Source organism: Trichosurus vulpecula, chromosome 3 (genome assembly GCF_011100635.1).
Source record: "Trichosurus vulpecula isolate mTriVul1 chromosome 3, mTriVul1.pri, whole genome shotgun sequence".
NCBI lineage: Eukaryota > Metazoa > Chordata > Mammalia > Diprotodontia > Phalangeridae > Trichosurus > Trichosurus vulpecula.
The window spans coordinates 98,210,223-98,228,502 of NC_050575.1; the positions used below are offsets into that span (position 1 = coordinate 98,210,223).

Sequence of the window (18,280 nt, forward strand, 5' to 3'; positions counted from 1 at the left end):
TACCTGAAGCGAAGAGAATGCATCCCACCTAAATATTTTCTTCTACCTGTAACAAAATGAACGTCACTCCTGTTACCATCTTGGCTACCCTTCTCTGGACCGTCTTCTATTTATCCATGTCCTTCCTAAAGTTTTGACAGCAGTCCTCGACCATTGCCGTCCTCTCTCCTCTTAGGTACAGGTACCAGGGCTATCTGGGCTCCGCGCCCTTGTACACTACCTGTCTCCCCGCAACTTGGGCCGGGCTGACAACCCAGGGGCAGTCCCGGCCTGGTCGGGTCCGGGAGCCAAACTCCCTCCGCCCTTTGCCCCTCCTGGCGGGAGTTCCCCACCCCGCCCCCCTCTGCCTGGACCCGACCCGCCCTCGGCCCCGCCCCGCGGCGGGCACAGGCACGTAGAGGAGAGGAGAGGACTTGACGGGACTGGACAGCCGTGCAGTGCAGCGCAGCCCAGGGCAGCGCAGCCAGCGGCGGCGCCGCACACCCAGCCTCGCCGAGCTGACGGCCGCTGGAAATGAAGAGAGGGGGCGTCTGGAGCCGGAGCCTGTGGCTGATTGTCGGTGTCCTGTGGGAGGCAGGTGAGGAGCCGCCGCGGGACGGGGTGCAGTGCAGTTGGGAATAAACGAGACAGGACGGGACGGGGCTGGACTGGACCGGACGGGATGAGATGGGGCCGGACCGGACGGGACGGGACTGGATGGACTGCTCAGTTCTACCGCCAGCTTGGCCATGGTCTTGACCGCCTTCTCGCTTATCTTGTCTCCTAGCCCGGACCTTTCGGCCATCTCTGCTCACCCCCACTTCCCACTCCATGCTTGTGCCAGGCACAGTGCCCGGGGCTGTCTCCCCTGCACTACTGCCGCCACCTCGAGCCTGGCCCAGACCCGTGCGTTCAGGCCCTCCCCGCATCCCCTCATCCCTGGCAACCCCCCAACCCCGAATGACTACTGGGAGAGTTACCCCAGCCCTGGTCCTGCGTATCCCGTCGTGGGCCAAAAGCCCATGCCCAGTTGTCCGCCAGAGGGCGCCCTGGGAGGGAAGCCGTCGCTGCCCACCATCGGTGCCCCCCGACTGGCTGGGGCAGGACTGTCCACGCGTCTTTCTCCACCGGGGCTCCGTTTTCCGTTAAGATCCCTCTGCGGCAGCAGAGTGTCGATGGCACCTGAGCCCCGAAGGCTCTAGGGCAGGAGCAGGGCAATGAGGATGTTGTTTGGAATCAGACTTTTATGCCAGAGGGAAGAGGTTGGGTACAGACAGAAAAGGCTGTGAGAGATCAGAGTCATTTGCTCTTTGCTGCAATGACACCCAGTCGGTAACATAGCTTGGATAGGCAGAGAGTATAAGGAAGGGCACCGTGGAGGGTGATAGCATGAGAGACAGTTTGGGGGATGCTCCAACAAGGCCAGAACTCAAGTTCAGGGGTCCTATGTTGAGGCTGGAAAGATAGTTTGGGGCCCCACTGTGGAGTACTTTGGGTCATGGAACCACATAATGTAAGAATGCAAAGGACTTTTAGGGATAATCTGGTCTAGCATCCTCATTGTACAGACAAGGAACCCAAAATCCAATTAAATGCCAGGCTAAGGACCTTGGACTAACCTTGTGGACAATAAAGAGTTATTGAGGATTTTTGAGGAGAGTGATGTGGTCAGATATGTACATCAAGAAGATTATAGTTAGCACATGACAATTAAAGGTAAGAGACAACTTAGAAGGCTTTTAGAAGTCAGGTGAAAGATAATGAGAACCTGAAAAGGGGAGAGGGGGGATATGGAAGGGGAAAGAAAGAGAGGAATTTGAGAGATATTGCTAGAGTAGTATCGACAGACTTTGGCCACTGATTTGTCATTCATTTCCTTTTTTAACACGTCTCTAGATAGATAGATCAGGAGATGCCATAGGCAGAGTGTCGGCAAAGCATTTAACAACTCTTTTATGCTATCCTTGTAGACCAAAAGGAGAGATATGGACTGGGAGATAATATGGTTAGGTGGATTTAGAACTGGTTGAAAGATCAGACTCAATTGATAATGACCTGTGTCAATGTGAAGTGCCACAAGACCCTGCCTCCAGCCATGTTCTGTTCACCATTGTTATAAATGATTTGGATGAAGTCAAAGAATCATAGCCACAGAAACCAAAGGACCTTAGAAATCATCTGGTACAATTTTCATGAATTTATAGAAGAAAGCATAGCAGATTGTCCAAGGCATCTATGCTTCAACACTTTGCAGATGACATGAAACTGGGAGAGATAAACACATTAGGCGATAGAATCAGGATCCAAGAAGATCTTTACAGGTCAGAATAAAGGGGCCAATCAAGTAAGATGGAATTTAATAGGGATTAATGTCAAGTCTTATGCTTGGGTTGAAACGGTTTACAAGTGCAGAACTGAAGAGATACCTAAATAACCATTGATATGGAAAAAGTGCTTGGAGTTGGAGTGGACTGTAATACAGAAAAATTATCATTGTAACAAATGTTGATACTTTAACAAATTTATTATGTAATCTGTCCTTACCCTCACCAGTCTGGAATTAGAGGAGAGGAGCCTAGTTTGAGAACTGGAAAATACTTTTGAGGCCATTTAGTGTGACTTTTTAATTTTACAGATGAAGATAGGTTAAGTGACTTGTCCAAGGCCACACAGCTAGTGAAAGGAAGAGCTGGAGTTGAATCTAGGTCCTCTGATTCCAAATTCAGCACACATTACATTGTGCCATGCTGGTTCAGATCTCATCCAGGTCCTCCCATAATCACTACTCCCCCAGTCATGCTAAAGGTCTTTTACTCTTTCGTGGCTACCATGCAACACTTAGGCTATTTGTTATCCTTTACCCTCTCTACTTGACAGTCTCCTCCTTTTCTAAACATACATATCCCTCCTTGATGAGGTCCATTGCTTCACAATGGTATGGCACTGATCTTCATTTCTCAAAGCTATGCCCTTAGAGTGTAAGCTTTTGCAGGGTGGAAGGCTTCTGTGTTTACTGTTCCAGGACCAACTTCTCTAAGTATAGTGCAGTTCCTTATGAGCATCTTAACCCCACTGGATAATGAATGTTTTGGCCATGGTCACCCAGTGTAATGTGGCAACCATCTAGCTGAGGATGGCCAGAACTTAAGGTAGAAATGGTGGCTGGACAGTGACCTGGATAAAGGAAATAACTGGCCTGATGGCCACAGATGGGATCACCAAGGAAGAGAGATTAGAGAGAAGAGGACTGGGGATGAAGCTTTGGGGATACCTCCACTCCATGGGTAGGAAGAGGAAAAGGAAATGGGGGGATAAACCTTACTTCCTGCCATTCCACATTGAAATCAAAGGCTGCTCGGTAGTTGGGGACTGTATATTGTCTAGAAAGGATTGCCCAGTGGTTCGATTGAGATGTAGGAGGGTTAGGGAAGCTCAGGATAGAGACTTGTGTTGATGCCAAAGTTTATCAGGTAGGAATATTAAAGCACACCTCAAGAACTCAGGAGGACAAGGACAGACTGACGTAGGAGGGTGGGATTTAGATTAGGTTTTGGGGTAGTGGAGGGACTAAAGATGTAGGTACTACAGAGAACCAACAGGGACTAAGATGGTTGAAGAGTGATTGTGCTCCAAAAGATGGTAAGGGGCATGTGTGTGTGTGTGTGTGTGTGTGTGTGTGTGTGTGTGTGTGTCTGTGTGTGAGAGAGAGAGAGAGAGAGAGAGAGATTAAGAGAGAGATAGAGAGAGAGAGATTGAGAGAGAGAGAGAGACTGAGAGAGACAGAGAGAGAGAGAAAGGGAGGGAGGGAGAGATTGAGAGAGTGCAGGGGAAGGTGGGAGGGGGGAGAGAGACAGAGAGAGAGAGAGAGAGAGAGAGAGAGAGAAAGTCAGGCTTCCTGGGGGAGGGGCCTAAGTTGAACAAAAAGGGAACAAACAATAATGGAGACCCCTGGGTTGGGAGAGCACTGTATCCTGACTGAGTGTCTAGAGACTCCATCTCTTCAGCTACCTTCTCAAGGAAGGGCTGAAGGTGTAAAGGTCCTACTTCCTTTCTGCTTTGCAGGGAGGGAAAAGGTTCCAATGTCAGAGCCTAGCCTTTCATTCTGGGGAGTAATATTTCCATCTTGGGCTTTTCATGAGCTGTATTGCTCTAGAAGCAGGCCCAGGATTCCAGAAATGAGTGGGGTAGGTAGCCCTAAGTAGGTTGCTGTGCCTGAGAGAATTGGGCAAGACCGTGAGAAGGGGAGCCTGAGAGAGTAAGAGCCTTGCCTATCATTCAATCAATCAACAAGCATCTTTTAAGCATCCACCGTGCTAGGCACAATGCCAGGTGCTAGGGATACAAACATAAAGGGGAAAGTATTGCCCTGGAGGAGGGGTGGGACCATATGTATCGATAAATAAATACGAAAGAAATAAAACGTAATTGGAGGCGAGAAGAAGATACTAGCAGCAAGGGACAAGAGAATCCAGGAAAGTCTTGTATAAAATATGGCATTTGAACTCAATTTTGAAGAAAACCAGGGATGCTATGAGGCAGAAAAGAAGAGTGAGTGTATTCCAGACATGAAGGATGACCTGTGCAAATGCACAGAGATGGGATAGAATGTCCTGGTTGGGGAACAGCAAGACATTTAGTCCTTCCTTTGTATCTCCAGCATTAGAGATACAATAAGCATGTAATAAATGTTTATTAAATTACTGACCACAGGGTAGGGGAAGAAAAGTAATATGTAGCATACAAAGGTTGGTTGAACCTTGTAAAGGACTTTAAAAGCCAAATAGAAGAGTTTATCTTGGATCCTAAAGGCAATAGAGAGCCACTGGGGTTAATTGAGGAGGGGGTGATATTTTCACATTTCACATGATTTGAAAAACTCACTTTGGCATCTGTGTGCAGGATATATTGGGAGTGGTACAAGATTTGAGCTAGGCTGTTGCGGTAGTCTAGGAAAGAGATGATGAACAGCTGAATCAGAGTGGTGGTTTTGTAAGTAGAAAGGAGACGTATTCGAGATATGTGGAGAAGAAACAAGATTTTCCTAAAGGCAGAAGAACTAGGCCCAAGAGAATAGGATCTAGGGCCAAAAAGTGGGGCATGCCAGAGAATGAAACCTTAGCCTCATCTGTAGATATGGAAGGAAAGCAAGACTTCATTCCAGCCAAACTAGGAATGGACATGACCAAAGCAAAGAAGTCCATGAGGTAGCCAGAAACATCTAGAAGGCTGTCTCCATCTTTGCACGAGTCATTTCCCCAGAATCTCTCTGTATTGCTACTGCTAAATGTCAACTTTTAGTGGGTAGAGAAGGAGATTGGCGACAGGGGGGAGTAAGGGCAAGGCAGAATTTTTTTCCAGACATGGTGGATGAAAGACATCATAGCATAGTGGAAACAACACTGAATTTGGAGTCAAGTGAACAGAATTTGAATCTCCCTATATGAATCTGGGCAGATTACTTAAGTCCTCTGACCATCTATTTCCTCATAGGTAAAATGGAGAATATGAAAACAGTGTGCCTTAGAGTAAGGAGGATCTGGGTTCAAGTACTGCCTCTGACTACAGTTATCCCTTGCCCATCTTGGGGGTCAGGGGGGACAGCACCCCCACAAACTGGAAAATCCGTGTAAAATTTTTTGGCCCACCCTTCATACCAGAGACAAAGTCTGAATTTTTCTTTTTCCTTTATGGAGTGTTTACAGTACTTATTGTAAAATTTGGGTTGATATAATACAATACTATAAATATACTTTATCCATTTCTGAGTTTCTAAACTTTTCCTGTGTCTGCTGGCCTTCTCATGTCATCTGCAGCTTCTGCAGAACTCCCAAAAAATTCCCCTTTAACTTCTTATGCCAACCTGCAATATACTGAAACCTCTATGGGGAAAGTCAGGATGTAGAAGGGATAACTGTACTTGTTGTGTGACCACCTGTGAGCCAATTAACCTCTCCTTGCCCCCCGGGGCAACTCTCTGGGACTGGTAGAAGGTAGTTGGAAGTTCCTCTTTGGGAGCTCCCAGCACCCATGAAATCACAGTGAGGGTATACCAGAGCCAAATCTTAAGGCCTCGTTAAATTTTCAGTGTGAGTATTCACCCCTCAAAATTGACTAAGGCTACATACAAATCAGGGTCTGATTTATTGTTTTGTTGATTGTCTAGACTTAAGATAGAGACGGACAAAATGTTAATAATGTAAATTAAACTTTTAAGTGTGTCATGGGTACTCTTTTTTTTTTGGAGATCAGGTTGTTAAACATTTACCAGTACGCCCACGGAATCATAGGTTTGGTTAAAAATTTTAAAAAGGAAGGGAGTAGGGATGCTTACAATGTAGATGTTTCATACACATTTGTTGAATTGCAAAGTTCTTTAAAAATATGAACTGATGTTATCACTCCCAAAGCTATATGCATCTTGATGCCCAAAGGCCTGGGAAGGGCTGGGGGTCCCTCACTGGGTTTCTATGCCCAGATCCCCTGTATTTAGTTACTCTTACAAAAATCAACTTCCAGTTGCCCTCAAGGCTCTTGGGTATCAGAGATCAAAAGATGATCAACTCAGGGCTGGGTGGTGGTGTGGGGGGAGGGTCGTTACGGACCTTAAAGATCATCTGCTCCAGGCCTCTCATTTTACAGATCAAGAAACTGATAGGAGGAGGTAGGAAAAGTCTTGAAAGACAGGAGGACATTTCCCAGTAGAGGGACCAGGGAAAATGGGTCTCAGGGCAGATGGAATAAATATGTCAGCTGTTCCTTGATCTTTCACCATCTTCTTATTCCGGAGTTTCCAATGCCCGTCCCTCTCATATTCTCAGTTCCAGCATTGGTATATATAAAACCTAATTGCATTAAGATGTTTGGTCCCCATCAGACTGAGATTACTCTCATCTCCCTCCACTAAGATGTCTTAAGAATGATGCTTTTGCAATCATGTCTGCCAGGTCTTTGTAACAGCAGACCCAGCAAGACTAGACTGTGTTCTTACCCACTGGGGCAGTGTGGCCTGGGCAGGGATCATGGAAGCCTAGATTTAAAGTTCAAAATGATTAGAGAGGCTATCCAATTCTGCCCTCTCATTTTATAGATGACCACACTAAGGCCCAAAGAGGTACCTTAGCCAAAGTCCCATGGGTGCCAAAAGAATTTGAACCCAAGGCTTCTGACTCCAGAGAGAGGAGAAGTCCCACCAAGCAAACCCCATCAAACTACCAGTCATCCTGTGTCACTGTTGGATAGGCTGAGCTTTGGGGAAGGGGGCTTGGAGAGTTAGGGTGTGAGTCTTATAGACTCATTTTCCCTTAAAGCCTAGCCTAGCTGAGCACCTTGGTAAACCTTGGATCTTAGGACAGTCAAATAGCATTCAGAATTAAGGAGAAAAAGACAAGAAGAGGATTAAATTTCTCTCTATACTATCTGTCCAAGGGGACCGAATTAAATAGTGCAAACAAGACTGTAAGGGACATACTTACCTACTCAAGGAAACAAACTTTTATACACTTTAAGAAAAATCCTTTATGCCCCAAAGAGTGGTATGCTGGGTACAAAGTAACCTGCCCCTTGAAGTAGTTCCCCTAAGGATTTTTACTTGACATTACTTTAGGAGTCAGTGGAGTTAGTGTCTGTACTTGTAGGATTTCAGTCTGGAGAGAATTTTAGAGACCAAATCCCTTTATTTTGCAAAAGAGGAAATTGGCACTCAAAAGGGAAATGACTTTCCCAAGGTCACACAGTCAGTGCCAGGGCAAAACTTCAATCCCAGGGTCCTCTGATTTTAAAGTAATTGTTCTTGCCCACTATACTGTGGCCACTTCTGCACTCCTTTCTAATCCTCCTGTAATGATAACTTCCCTCCACGTGGGCCTCACTGCCCGCTGGTCAGAAGGGGTGAGGCTAAGCTGTTTCTAGCTAAGGCTGCTGGATTTGCTATTCTTAGGAGTATTTGTTTCCAACTCTACCCAGGGCACCGACATTAGGAGTCCTGGGACCTTGCTGGGAGCTAGGTGAGTGTATTTACCCAAACAAAACACCACTCCATTGTCTCCAGCGGCAATTTCATCAGCTCTCTGCCTGCCTGCTGCTTAAGGGGGCAGTAGGTAGGGTCCTGAACTGGTATGTCACTGCAAATCCCAGCCTCTTGCTTGATTTAGGTGGGCTCAGGATCACAGATAAAAGTATTAAAATGGGTGTTAGGGAAACAGGGTCTGAGGTCCAGCTCTGCTACTAACTTTCTTGTGACCTTGAGCACTCTACTTGCTTTCTCTGGGCCTCAGTTTCCCCAACTGTATAATGAGAGGGTTGGGTTCCATACTCCAAGGCCCCATTCTGATAGTCTGCATCTGTCCTAAGGTGCTTTATATAGCCAGGGGCATTCTCAAGTTACAGGCTCTCGAGAGTCAGTTAAATTTTCACTGTGAACATGTATACCTCAGAAATCGGCCAATGCTACAAATTAGAGGTTGATTTATTATTTTGTTGCTTTCCTGAACTTGTGTTGGAGAAAATGTTAATAATGCAGATTGAATTTAAAAGTGTGTCATGTGGGGTTTCTTGTTTTGTTTTGGAGAGCAGCTGTTAAACATTTACCAGCAAACCTCTGCTTACAAATCTGACATTCCAAGTTCTAGATCCGAGGGTTCCTTCTAGCTCTGACAATTCTGTGCTCAGTGATTCTTTGGAACTTTAAATCATCTTCAATTCCCCTTCCTAATTTACCCTTACTTCTAAGATGTCTGTTCCTGGAGAGGCTTTCCTGGTTATCGGGGATACAAGAGCCTTTCTTTTGGGGTTCCAGGTCCATAATGGATTCAATTAAACCAAAGCACTTTACTTTGTGCTGGGTACTGGGGATATGAAGCCAAAAGTAACGTAAGTCCTGCCTTCAAGGAGCTTACCCTTTATAGGAGGAACACAATGTATACATGTATAAGTAAGCAAAAAATAAATATGGGGAGGGGCCACAGGGTAACCAAAACATGAAGAAAACATGGTCCCTGGTTCCTGTAAAGAAGCCCATGGTCTAGTTCTTTGTTAGAAAAACAAAAACCTATTGTCCTCATAGCCACCCAGGCCCCGGCTTGAATCCTGCTCAAAGAAATTCTCTGAAAATGCCACCCTTTCCTGGGGCAGTACTTCTGAACTCCTACTACCTTCAGCCTCTTGGAACTTCAAGATCTACCTCGTTTATCACCTCTTCTAAAATTGTCACCCCCATTTCCTTTTGGCATTTCTCCCTTCCACCAGAGTCACCAGCCTGTGGCTCCTAATCCTCTATGGCAAGGCCTCTGCTCTGCCCAGGACAGGATCACAGATTTAGAGCTGAAGGGACCTCCGAGGTCATCTAGTCCAAGCCCCTTATTTTCAAAGGAATAAACAGACCTAGAGAAGTTAAATGCCTTTTCCAGGTCTCCGTGGCTAGTGTCAGTACGATTTGGATTCTGGCTCTGTGATTCCATGTCTATTGCTCCTTTTACAGTACCTTACTGCCTCTTAGGTCACCTCTCTCAAATCCAAAGCCGGGACTAGGAATTCTGGCCCTGGGGGCCTTCACTCTTCTCATGAGAAGTGAGGCTGTCTAAGGTAAGACCACTCCTGTGAGTGGTTGAGGCAGATTGAAAACCAAAATCACACAATTGGAAAGGTTGAGGAAGTGGGAGGGCAGGATATTCAAAGGGGGGAGAAATTAGAGTGGAGAAGAATTTACTGGAGAGGAAAAAATAACATGGAGGTCAACAGATGACACAACAGAAGTCTGGGCACACTGGTGGGAAGTGGAGGCAATTTCTGAGTGATGGCAGGAGAGATAGAGTCTGAAAGTCAGGGTGAGAAGCTGAGAGTGTATCAAGTCCTCTTCTTGGACCTGTTCATCATCAGGTATAAGCCAATCAATCAATCAATATGCATTTATTAAACACCTACTGTGGCCATGCGGGCAGCTAGGTGGCACAGTGGATAGAGTGCCAGGCCTGGAATCAGGAAGACTCCTCTTTCTGTGTTCAAATCTGGCCTCAGACACTTACTAGTTGTGTGACCCTGGGCAAGTCACTTAACCCTGTTTGCCTCAGTTTTCTCATCTGTAAAATAAGCTGGGAAAGGGAATGTCAAAACCATTCTAGTATCTCTACCAAGAAAACCCCAAATGGGGTCACGAAAAGTCAGACAAGACTGAAATGACTGAACAACAGCAAAAAATGTGCTAGGGATGAAAGCATAAGGAATCAAACAATTCCTACTCTCAGTTTTTAAAAATGAATTTATTTTTTAGTTTAAAATTTAAAATATTTAAAATAAATATTTTTTAAAATAAGTTTATTTATTTTTGCATGCATTTATAATCTGTCCCTCCCACTGCCTCTCCTATTGAATAACAACAACAAAGTTAAAGCCCTCATAAACATTTGCTGTCCACCAAAACTAATTCCCACTCTGGCCATGCCCAAAACACACTTCTTTCTCTGTACTTTAAGCTCATCAGCCCTCTGGCAGGAGGGAGAATGGTGTGTTCCATCTTCAGTGTTCTGGACTGGTGGTTTCTCATCACATTGATCAGAGTTTTAAAGTCTTTCAAAGTTCCTTTTTTCTGGGATGATTTTTGTCATTGCATAAACTATCCTAGTTCTGCTCACTTCTCTCTCCATAAGAACAGAGGGCTCTTCCCAATTTCCTCTGAAACTGTCCATTTCATAATTTCTTACAGCATAATAATACGCCAGTACATTCTCATACCATAGTTTGTTTAATCACTCTATAATAGGAGGATATCCCCTCAATTTCCAATTTGGGCTGCCATTAAAAAGAGCTGCTATAAATGTTTTTGTACATAAAAATCCTTTCCTTCTTTCTTTCATCTCTTTGGGGTATAGGCCTAGTAGCGGTATATAGATAGCTTAGAAAAGGAGTATAGAGAGTTTAGTGACTTTTGGGGCAAAGTTCCAAATTGAAGAGCTTACATTCCAATGGAAGGGATGAATACAGAACATATGCAGCATAAATATAAAGTATATATATGCAAAATATAGTGTCCCAAAAGCCTTAACTTTAATAGCTTAAAACTGCACTAAGACTTTTGGGACACCTGTATAGACAAAAGAAATACAAGGTGGCTTGAGGAGGATACTCTAGCATTTGGGAGAATCAGGAAAGGCTTCATGAAGAAGATGGTCCTTGAGCTGCATTTTAAAGGAAGAGAGGGACTCTCTGAAGAGGAAGTAAGGAAGAAGTGCATTTTAGACATTTGGGATGGCCAGTAGAAAGGCATGGAGATGGTTGAGGGAAGGAGCAGCCAGCCTTGGAAAGGGTGCCAAAAGTCATGGTAGAGGAGGAAGCTAGGTTTCAATGATCACCAGAAAATGGTAGGAATGTGAGAGGAAGACAGTGGCTGAAGGGGAGTTTGTTAACAATAGAGATGGATTCCAAAGGAAAGGGAGGGCAGAGGAGGCTCGGGAGTGGGAAGGGATATAGCCTTCGCTATTGAGGATAAGGGTGTTGCTTATCCCACCGAGCTGGGTATCCTGTATGGTGCACATCCCAAGACCCAGCAGGAAGATCCCATGTGGTGGGCAAATGGGACCCTAGAGAGGAGTATTAGTGCCATGGGATGCTGAGGAGTGGCAGTGGAGGGTGAAGGGGTGAAGAGGCATGCAGGCCTATCTTGTAGCCAGTGCCCCTCTGGGCACTAGGAGTAGGAAGGCGTGTGCCTCTGAAGCTGGCACTTGGGGCAAAGCCCCAGCTACCTCATGCTGGTTCCCACTCTGTTCCGACCCTCATCACTTAGCTTTTTGCCTCGTTTCAACATTAGCATGTTGCTGCTCAATGAAATTGTGATTATTCTGGCCCCAGTCAGGCTACTTTAGGAAAGTAGTTCTTGACTTATGAGCCTTCCTTCTTCCCAGGGTGGCCTAAAGGGAAGAGGAAATGGAAAAGACAACCATCTCCGTCCCAGAGGTCACCAATCAGACTGGGGACATCCCAGGTTCCTCCATTGTCCTTCAGTAATCTGTTAGGCTTCTTTCATGTAGGGATTGGTGTCAATCCGCATCAGAGCTACTAGTCTTCCAACAGCTTTTCTAAATTGCTGGTTCTTTCCACTGTCTTTCTAGCCTGGTTTTCTATGACTTTCACTGGGGCCACCTGAGTTCCATTAAGGTCCTGCCCTTATCCTTGTCCTGAGATCTGGTGTTTGCTGGGTTTCATATGGTATTTCCAAGCTTTGACTGGGCTTGCTGTCTTGCCCTGACTGTCCTTCTGAGCTCTCTCTTCTCTCTGAGCCATAGCATGGGAGGTCCTCAGAACTCTGTAAATCAGGGGACATCACTAGTGAACCTGCCCCTGAAGCCCAATACAATATGTGCCAGGGCAACTGGCAGGATACATGGCTAGTGAACCCAGGTCTGGCTTCTCTCAGTTTCTAGAATGAGAAGTCATTTTGGAAAATCTGATGCTTGTTTTGTACTCTGAGCGAAACCACTGTGTCCCCATTATCTGCGGGTGGCTTATCCACCTGGTGGATTTCCCAGGACTGAGGTTGAATTCCTTCCTGTCTGCTCCCCACCCCTCTGTGGTAAGGCCCTTCCCTTTAGTCAGGCTGGGTTTGGACTGAAGAGTGAGCAAGCATAGGGTGAATGACCAGTTATTGGCAATACTTAAGAGAATTCCTGATCAGGGATGGTTAAACTACATACGTTTTGAGACCCTTTCCAGCTTGGAGATCCTATGGTTCCCTGAGGTCTTCCCCACCATTCAGGGCACAGTCTTGATGGATTCAGCCCCAGAACTCTCTGTTCATCAGTCTGACCATTCCCTACATGAAAGTGGATATGGGCAGAGATTTCTGGGGGCAGGCCTGCCATCTCTCTGTCCTGATGACTCAGCCAGCACCCAAAGGGTAATCTATTCTGATTCTGTGAGGGACTTCAAGGAGACCTGATAGAAAGAATTCCTCCCTTTGGCCATAGATGGGGGTATATGGAGCCAGTCCTCATTCTACAGAAGATGTAACTGAGGCAGAGAGAGAGAATACAACTCACTCGGGGTCACTAGGCTCTAGAATGATCATCCTGCATCCTCCACAAGGATATATGAGGTTGGGAAGGAACTTAGGCATCCCTTGGGGAAGAAGGGCCTAGAAGATTAGATGGAAAGTCTCCATGTGCCCAAGGTGGGGCAGGAGCTTTTAAATTTCCCCTCATTCTTTCCTCTGCTTCCATGAAAGACATGTTGCAGCTGGCTGGATATGAAGCTGATCTTCTGAGATCTCCCTGGTCTCCGGGGGTTGGTCCCCCTTTCAATCAATTAACAAACCTTTATTAAGTGGCTACTGTGTGCCATACCTTGAATACTCAAAAGCAAAAGGGAAATGGACCTGTCCTCAAGAAGTTTATAATCTAATGGGGAGACAACATGTACTTGCAGACATATGTACAAAACACACTCAAACTACATAAAAGTGGAAGGTAGGGAGCACAGTGGTTAGAGTGCCGGGCCTAGAGTCAGGAAGACTCATCTTCCTGAGTTCAAATCTGGACTCAGACACTACTTTTTTAAAAATTTATTTTATTTTCAATTTGTGGAATAAGACAAGCATTTTCATATTACATAGTATAATAAAAAAGATGATTGCACATGAAACTGCTAATCTATTATGTACAACTTGCTGTTTCTTTCAAATATATAATAAAGTTATGTAAATTTCTTTTTTTTCTTCCCTTCCCCCTTCCATCCCCCCCACTAGAGATGACTACCATTAGACACAAACATAGATAGATAGATATGCAAAATTATTCTGTACATATTTCTATTTATTAGTATTTTCCCTGGATGCCAATAGGGTATGTCCTTCAAAGTTCATTTGGATATTTATAATAGTCGAAATGACTTATTTGCCCAAAGTCATTCTTAAAACAATACTGCTGTTAACGTATACAACACCCTCTTGGTTCGGTCCATTTCACTCTTCATTATTTCGTCCAGGTCTCTCCATGTTTTCCTAAGATCACTGAGCTCATCATTTCTTATAGCACAGTAGTATTCCATCACAATCGTATACCACAACTTGTTCGGCCATTCCCCCAATTGATGAGCATCCCAGAAATTTCCAGTTCTTTGCCATTGCAGAGAGAGCTGCTATAAACATTTTAGAACACACGGGTTCTTTTCCCTTTTCCCTAATCATCTTTGGAAATAGACTTAATCGTAGTGGTGCTGGGTCAGAGGGTATAGGCAGTTTAATAACTATTTGGGCATAATTCTATGCATAATTAGGTTATTCTCCAAAATGTATGACCCTGGGCAAGTCACTTAACCCCATTTGCCTCAGTTTCCTCATCTGTAAAATGAGCTGGAGAAGGAAATGGCAAACTGCTCCAGTATCTTTGCCAAGAAGATGCCAAACAGGGTCACGAGGAGTCAGACACCACTGAAACACAACTGAACAACAACACGCCTTGTATGGGAAAGCACAAGCAGCTGGGGAGACCAGGCAAGGCTTCTTATACAATATGGCATTTCATTTGAGTCTTGACGGAAACCAGGGATTCCCAGAGGTAGAGATGAAGAGAGAGAACATTTCAGACATGGAGGACAGCCAATGCGAGGGAATGGCAGCAAGAGATGTTATGTTGATCGTGAGGAACAGCAAGATCAGTGTGGCTAAACTGTGGGCCATATGTGGAGGATGCAAAGGTGGGCTCAGGCTAGGCTACAAAGTGCTTTAATGACAAACAAAGGATTTCTATCTGACCTCAGAGGTTACAGAGAGCCTTTGGAGGATGTTGAGTAGAGGAAAGACACGGTGGGAGCTGAGCTTTAGAAAAATCTGTTTGTCAGCAAAGTAGAAATTTGACCAGAATGCAATGAGACCAATTAGGAGATGTCTGCAATAATCCAGGTAAGAAGGGACAAGAGCCCAAAACTAGGTAAGTGGCTGGATGAGGGGAGAGGAGAGAAGGGGATGTTTACAAAAAATGAAGGACATTGTAGAGATAGAAACCAGAAGATCTGTCAATCAAGTGGCTTTTTGGGGTGAGTGAGAGAGAGGAACTGAGGAAGACACTAAGGCTGTGAATCCAGGTGACTGAGAGGATGGTGAGGCTCTAGATAGAAATAGGGGAAGTTTAGAAGAGGATGGGTGGGTTTGGAGAAAAACTCATGAGTTCAGTTTTGGGTATGCTGAGTCTGAGCTGCCCCTCAAATCTATGTTTTTAGGTTGCTTTGCAGGACCCTTTTCTCTACTGTTTAAGATTGACCTTAGCTACTGAGGATGGGGCTTTCAGGGGTTTAACCGACCCCCCAGCCAACATCTTGGGAGATTACAGATCTCATATCTGACTGTCAAGGAGGGAGAGACACAGGGAGTGATGGGAAGAGGGGCCAAGGGGGAGATTGCACTCTCACTACCATGTGGAATTCAGAGTCATGTAGTCACTAAAAATGAGGAATTTGGGGTCTAGATGTGAGGCTTTGCTGTAAGCTGTTCATTTAATTAAAGCTCTTTGGGGTCAGCACTGTCATCCTGGTGCTCCTCGCTTGTCACACTCTTGACCCTGTGGGAAACCTGATCAGAAATGTCAAGGAGAAAAGTTATCCACGGCTAGCCTAGGTCCCTCCTGCAGCTGCTTGTCCTTTGTTCCTGGGACAGTCTGTTGTTACTTGGGATGTTTTTCTCCTCAGGGCCAGGGGTCATGCCCCTATTTCTAGTCTTTTCTTCTTAGTTCCCTCCCACATCTCTCCCTTACATACACACACACACAGACACACACACACACACACACACACACACACACACACACACACGCATACACACACTTCCCAGTGCATAAGCTCCCTTACCCTGCTTGAGAGTCTATCCCTAGGAAAGGGCAGACCAGCCTGCCAATGGGGTGAGTGCCCAGAGTCACACCAGTAAATGACCTCGTGGAATCCAGAGGAGCAAAGTGTCCTGGGCTGGGAGCCAGGGATTCCTGAGTTTAGATCCCTTTTCAGACACTGACTTCCTCTGGGGCCTCAGTTTTCCGGTCTTTGCAGTGGGGAGAAGTCTGGGGGAAGGGAAATGCTGCTATTAGTAGCAGACTTTTGGAAAACCTGTTCCATTCAGGGAAAGTATGATAAGTATGATGTCTCTAGAGACACTCACCTCACCATCTACATTTATTCAGCAACCCCTGAGCAGCTACTGTCTGCTGTGCAGGGGGTGCTGTCCTGGGCACTGAGGGCCAAAGAGACCAATAAGACATGGTCTCTGCCCTCAGGGGGTTCACAGTCTCATGAAGGGGAATAGGACTTGGACATAAATAACTACAATGCGCGGCAGGATGTGATGTGCTGTGAGTAAGAGGGGTACAAATAAAATGTCACGAGGAGCCAGGGAGAGCAGTTCCGGCTAGGGAGATGTGAAGGAGGTTGCATCTGAACTGGCCCCTGGAGAACAGCTGGCATTTTTCAGTAGGTTGGGATATTGTGAGCAAAGGTGCAGAAATCAGAAGGAACATGAAGTGTTTAAGAATAGTCTGGTTTGACCAAAGTAGAGGGTGGGTAAATGATAATAGCAGGAGATAAGGCTTGAAAAGGCAAAGTGGCTCCAGATTGTGGAGTCATGGGCGTGAAGCTGAGGAGTTTGGACATTATCCCACAAGCAGTGAGGAGCCATGAAGGGGCTCTAAGTGAGGGAGTATCATGGGGAGACCTGCAAGTTAGGAAGATTATTTTGGCAGCCGTGCAAAAGATGAATCAAAGAGAGGAGAAACTGGAGGCAGGGAGACCAGTTAGAAGGTGAGGTGAAAGGTGATGAGGACCTGAACGAAGGTGGTGGGGGTCGTCTGAGGAGACTGAAGGAGCAAGTACAAATGGCTCAAGAGGGGTAGAAGGGGAAAGATGTAGCAGTTGATTATATGGAGTGAGCAAGGGAAAGGGAAAAGTCAAGGTTGCCGCCAAGATTTCAAGCCTGAGCGAGTGAAAGACAGAAAGAGGAGCAGGTTTCAAGGGAAGATATGCTCGCTTGTAGACGTGTTGAATTTGAAGGATGCTTATGCCCACTATCTCACATACCTGTACTTAGACATACATGTACACATGTAGTTCACATAAATACACACGCCATTCAAATACATGCATATACGCATGTGGTTAATGCACATACATACACCCATGCAGGTCATATATCATGCACATGTAGCTCATGTACATACGCACATGCAGCTCGCATGCATACATGTACACATGTAGTTTGTGTGTTTGCATGATTTACAGTTCACAAAGCATCTGCCCATTCACTATTTCCTCTGATCCTAATAGCAGTCCTATGAGGCAGGCAGAGCAAGAAATATTTACCCCGCCCCCCACACACGCACACATACAAACATGTGCTTAAATATAAAATACCCTCGCAGACATATACAACTCATAGACTTGTGTGCCTGTGTGCACTTATTTATGAAATAACATCTTTATTATATACCTGCTGTGTTCCAGGCACTTCCATATAGAGACACAGATGTCGCACATATATGTGCCCTCAGACACACACACTCATACCCTCTCAGTCTGTGTGTCTTTCCCCTTGAGTACTCTTAACCTCACGATTCAGGAGCTGGGGGTGGGGGCCCGTCCCAGGAAATCTCTCCAGCTTTGGTTGTGGATGGGAGGTGGCCATTTCACATGCAGACAGAGCTGCTCTCGCACACCCAGACCCATGGTGTCTGCCCACCTCCCTGCCCATCAGCCCGGGGAGGGGGGCAGGGGGGAGCTTGAGGCCATGGTGCCCCTGCCACGTGGCCAGGGTGGGCCCAGCCCCCGAGGGCCTGGCCTGCTGAGGTCAGTGTCGGTTCATGGGAAAGGAATCGTCGGCAGCTGGAGCGGACGTCCTGCCTGCGTTTCCCCTTTTCCTGTGGCCACGGAGCGAGGGACGAACCTTATTTAGCTTTCCTGAGGCGGAAGCTGTCCCTGACTGATAACAGCTGGTAGCCCTGTGGGCCCGGGGTGGGCAGGCAGGCCTGTGGGCATCTCACCCAGGATGGGCACAAGCCCCGGTTGGGAGAAAGGAGCAAGAGAGAGGGCAGGCCTGTGGGCAGCAGCTCACCCAGGATGGGCACAAGCCCTGGATGGGAGAGAGGAGCAGAGGAGAGGATCCCCCAGACCCAAATAAGGGATGGAGAGGGGGACCCCTGAGCTCAAGATGCTGCTCCTCCACAGTCCCAGCACAAAGCCAGCCGCAGGCAGGTTAGGGATCCATGATTGTATGTATACACAGGTGTCAGAGGAGGCTGAGCACTGCAGACATTTGGGTGTGTGAATTAGTGACCTGGAAGAT

At 46.2% G+C, this 18,280-nt stretch overlaps 1 protein-coding gene across 1 annotated transcript in view; it reads left to right on the forward strand.

Moving 5' to 3' along the window:
• Positions 1 to 452: 452 nt before the first annotated feature.
• The window catches only part of FLT4 (fms related receptor tyrosine kinase 4), a 104,585-nt gene continuing 86,757 nt past the window's right edge, over positions 453 to 18,280 (forward strand). The window contains exon 1 of the mRNA XM_036750870.1: positions 453 to 577. Within this exon, the coding sequence (XP_036606765.1) occupies positions 514 to 577 (64 nt within the window). The 5' untranslated portion in view covers positions 453 to 513. The remainder of the gene's footprint in view (positions 578 to 18,280) is intronic.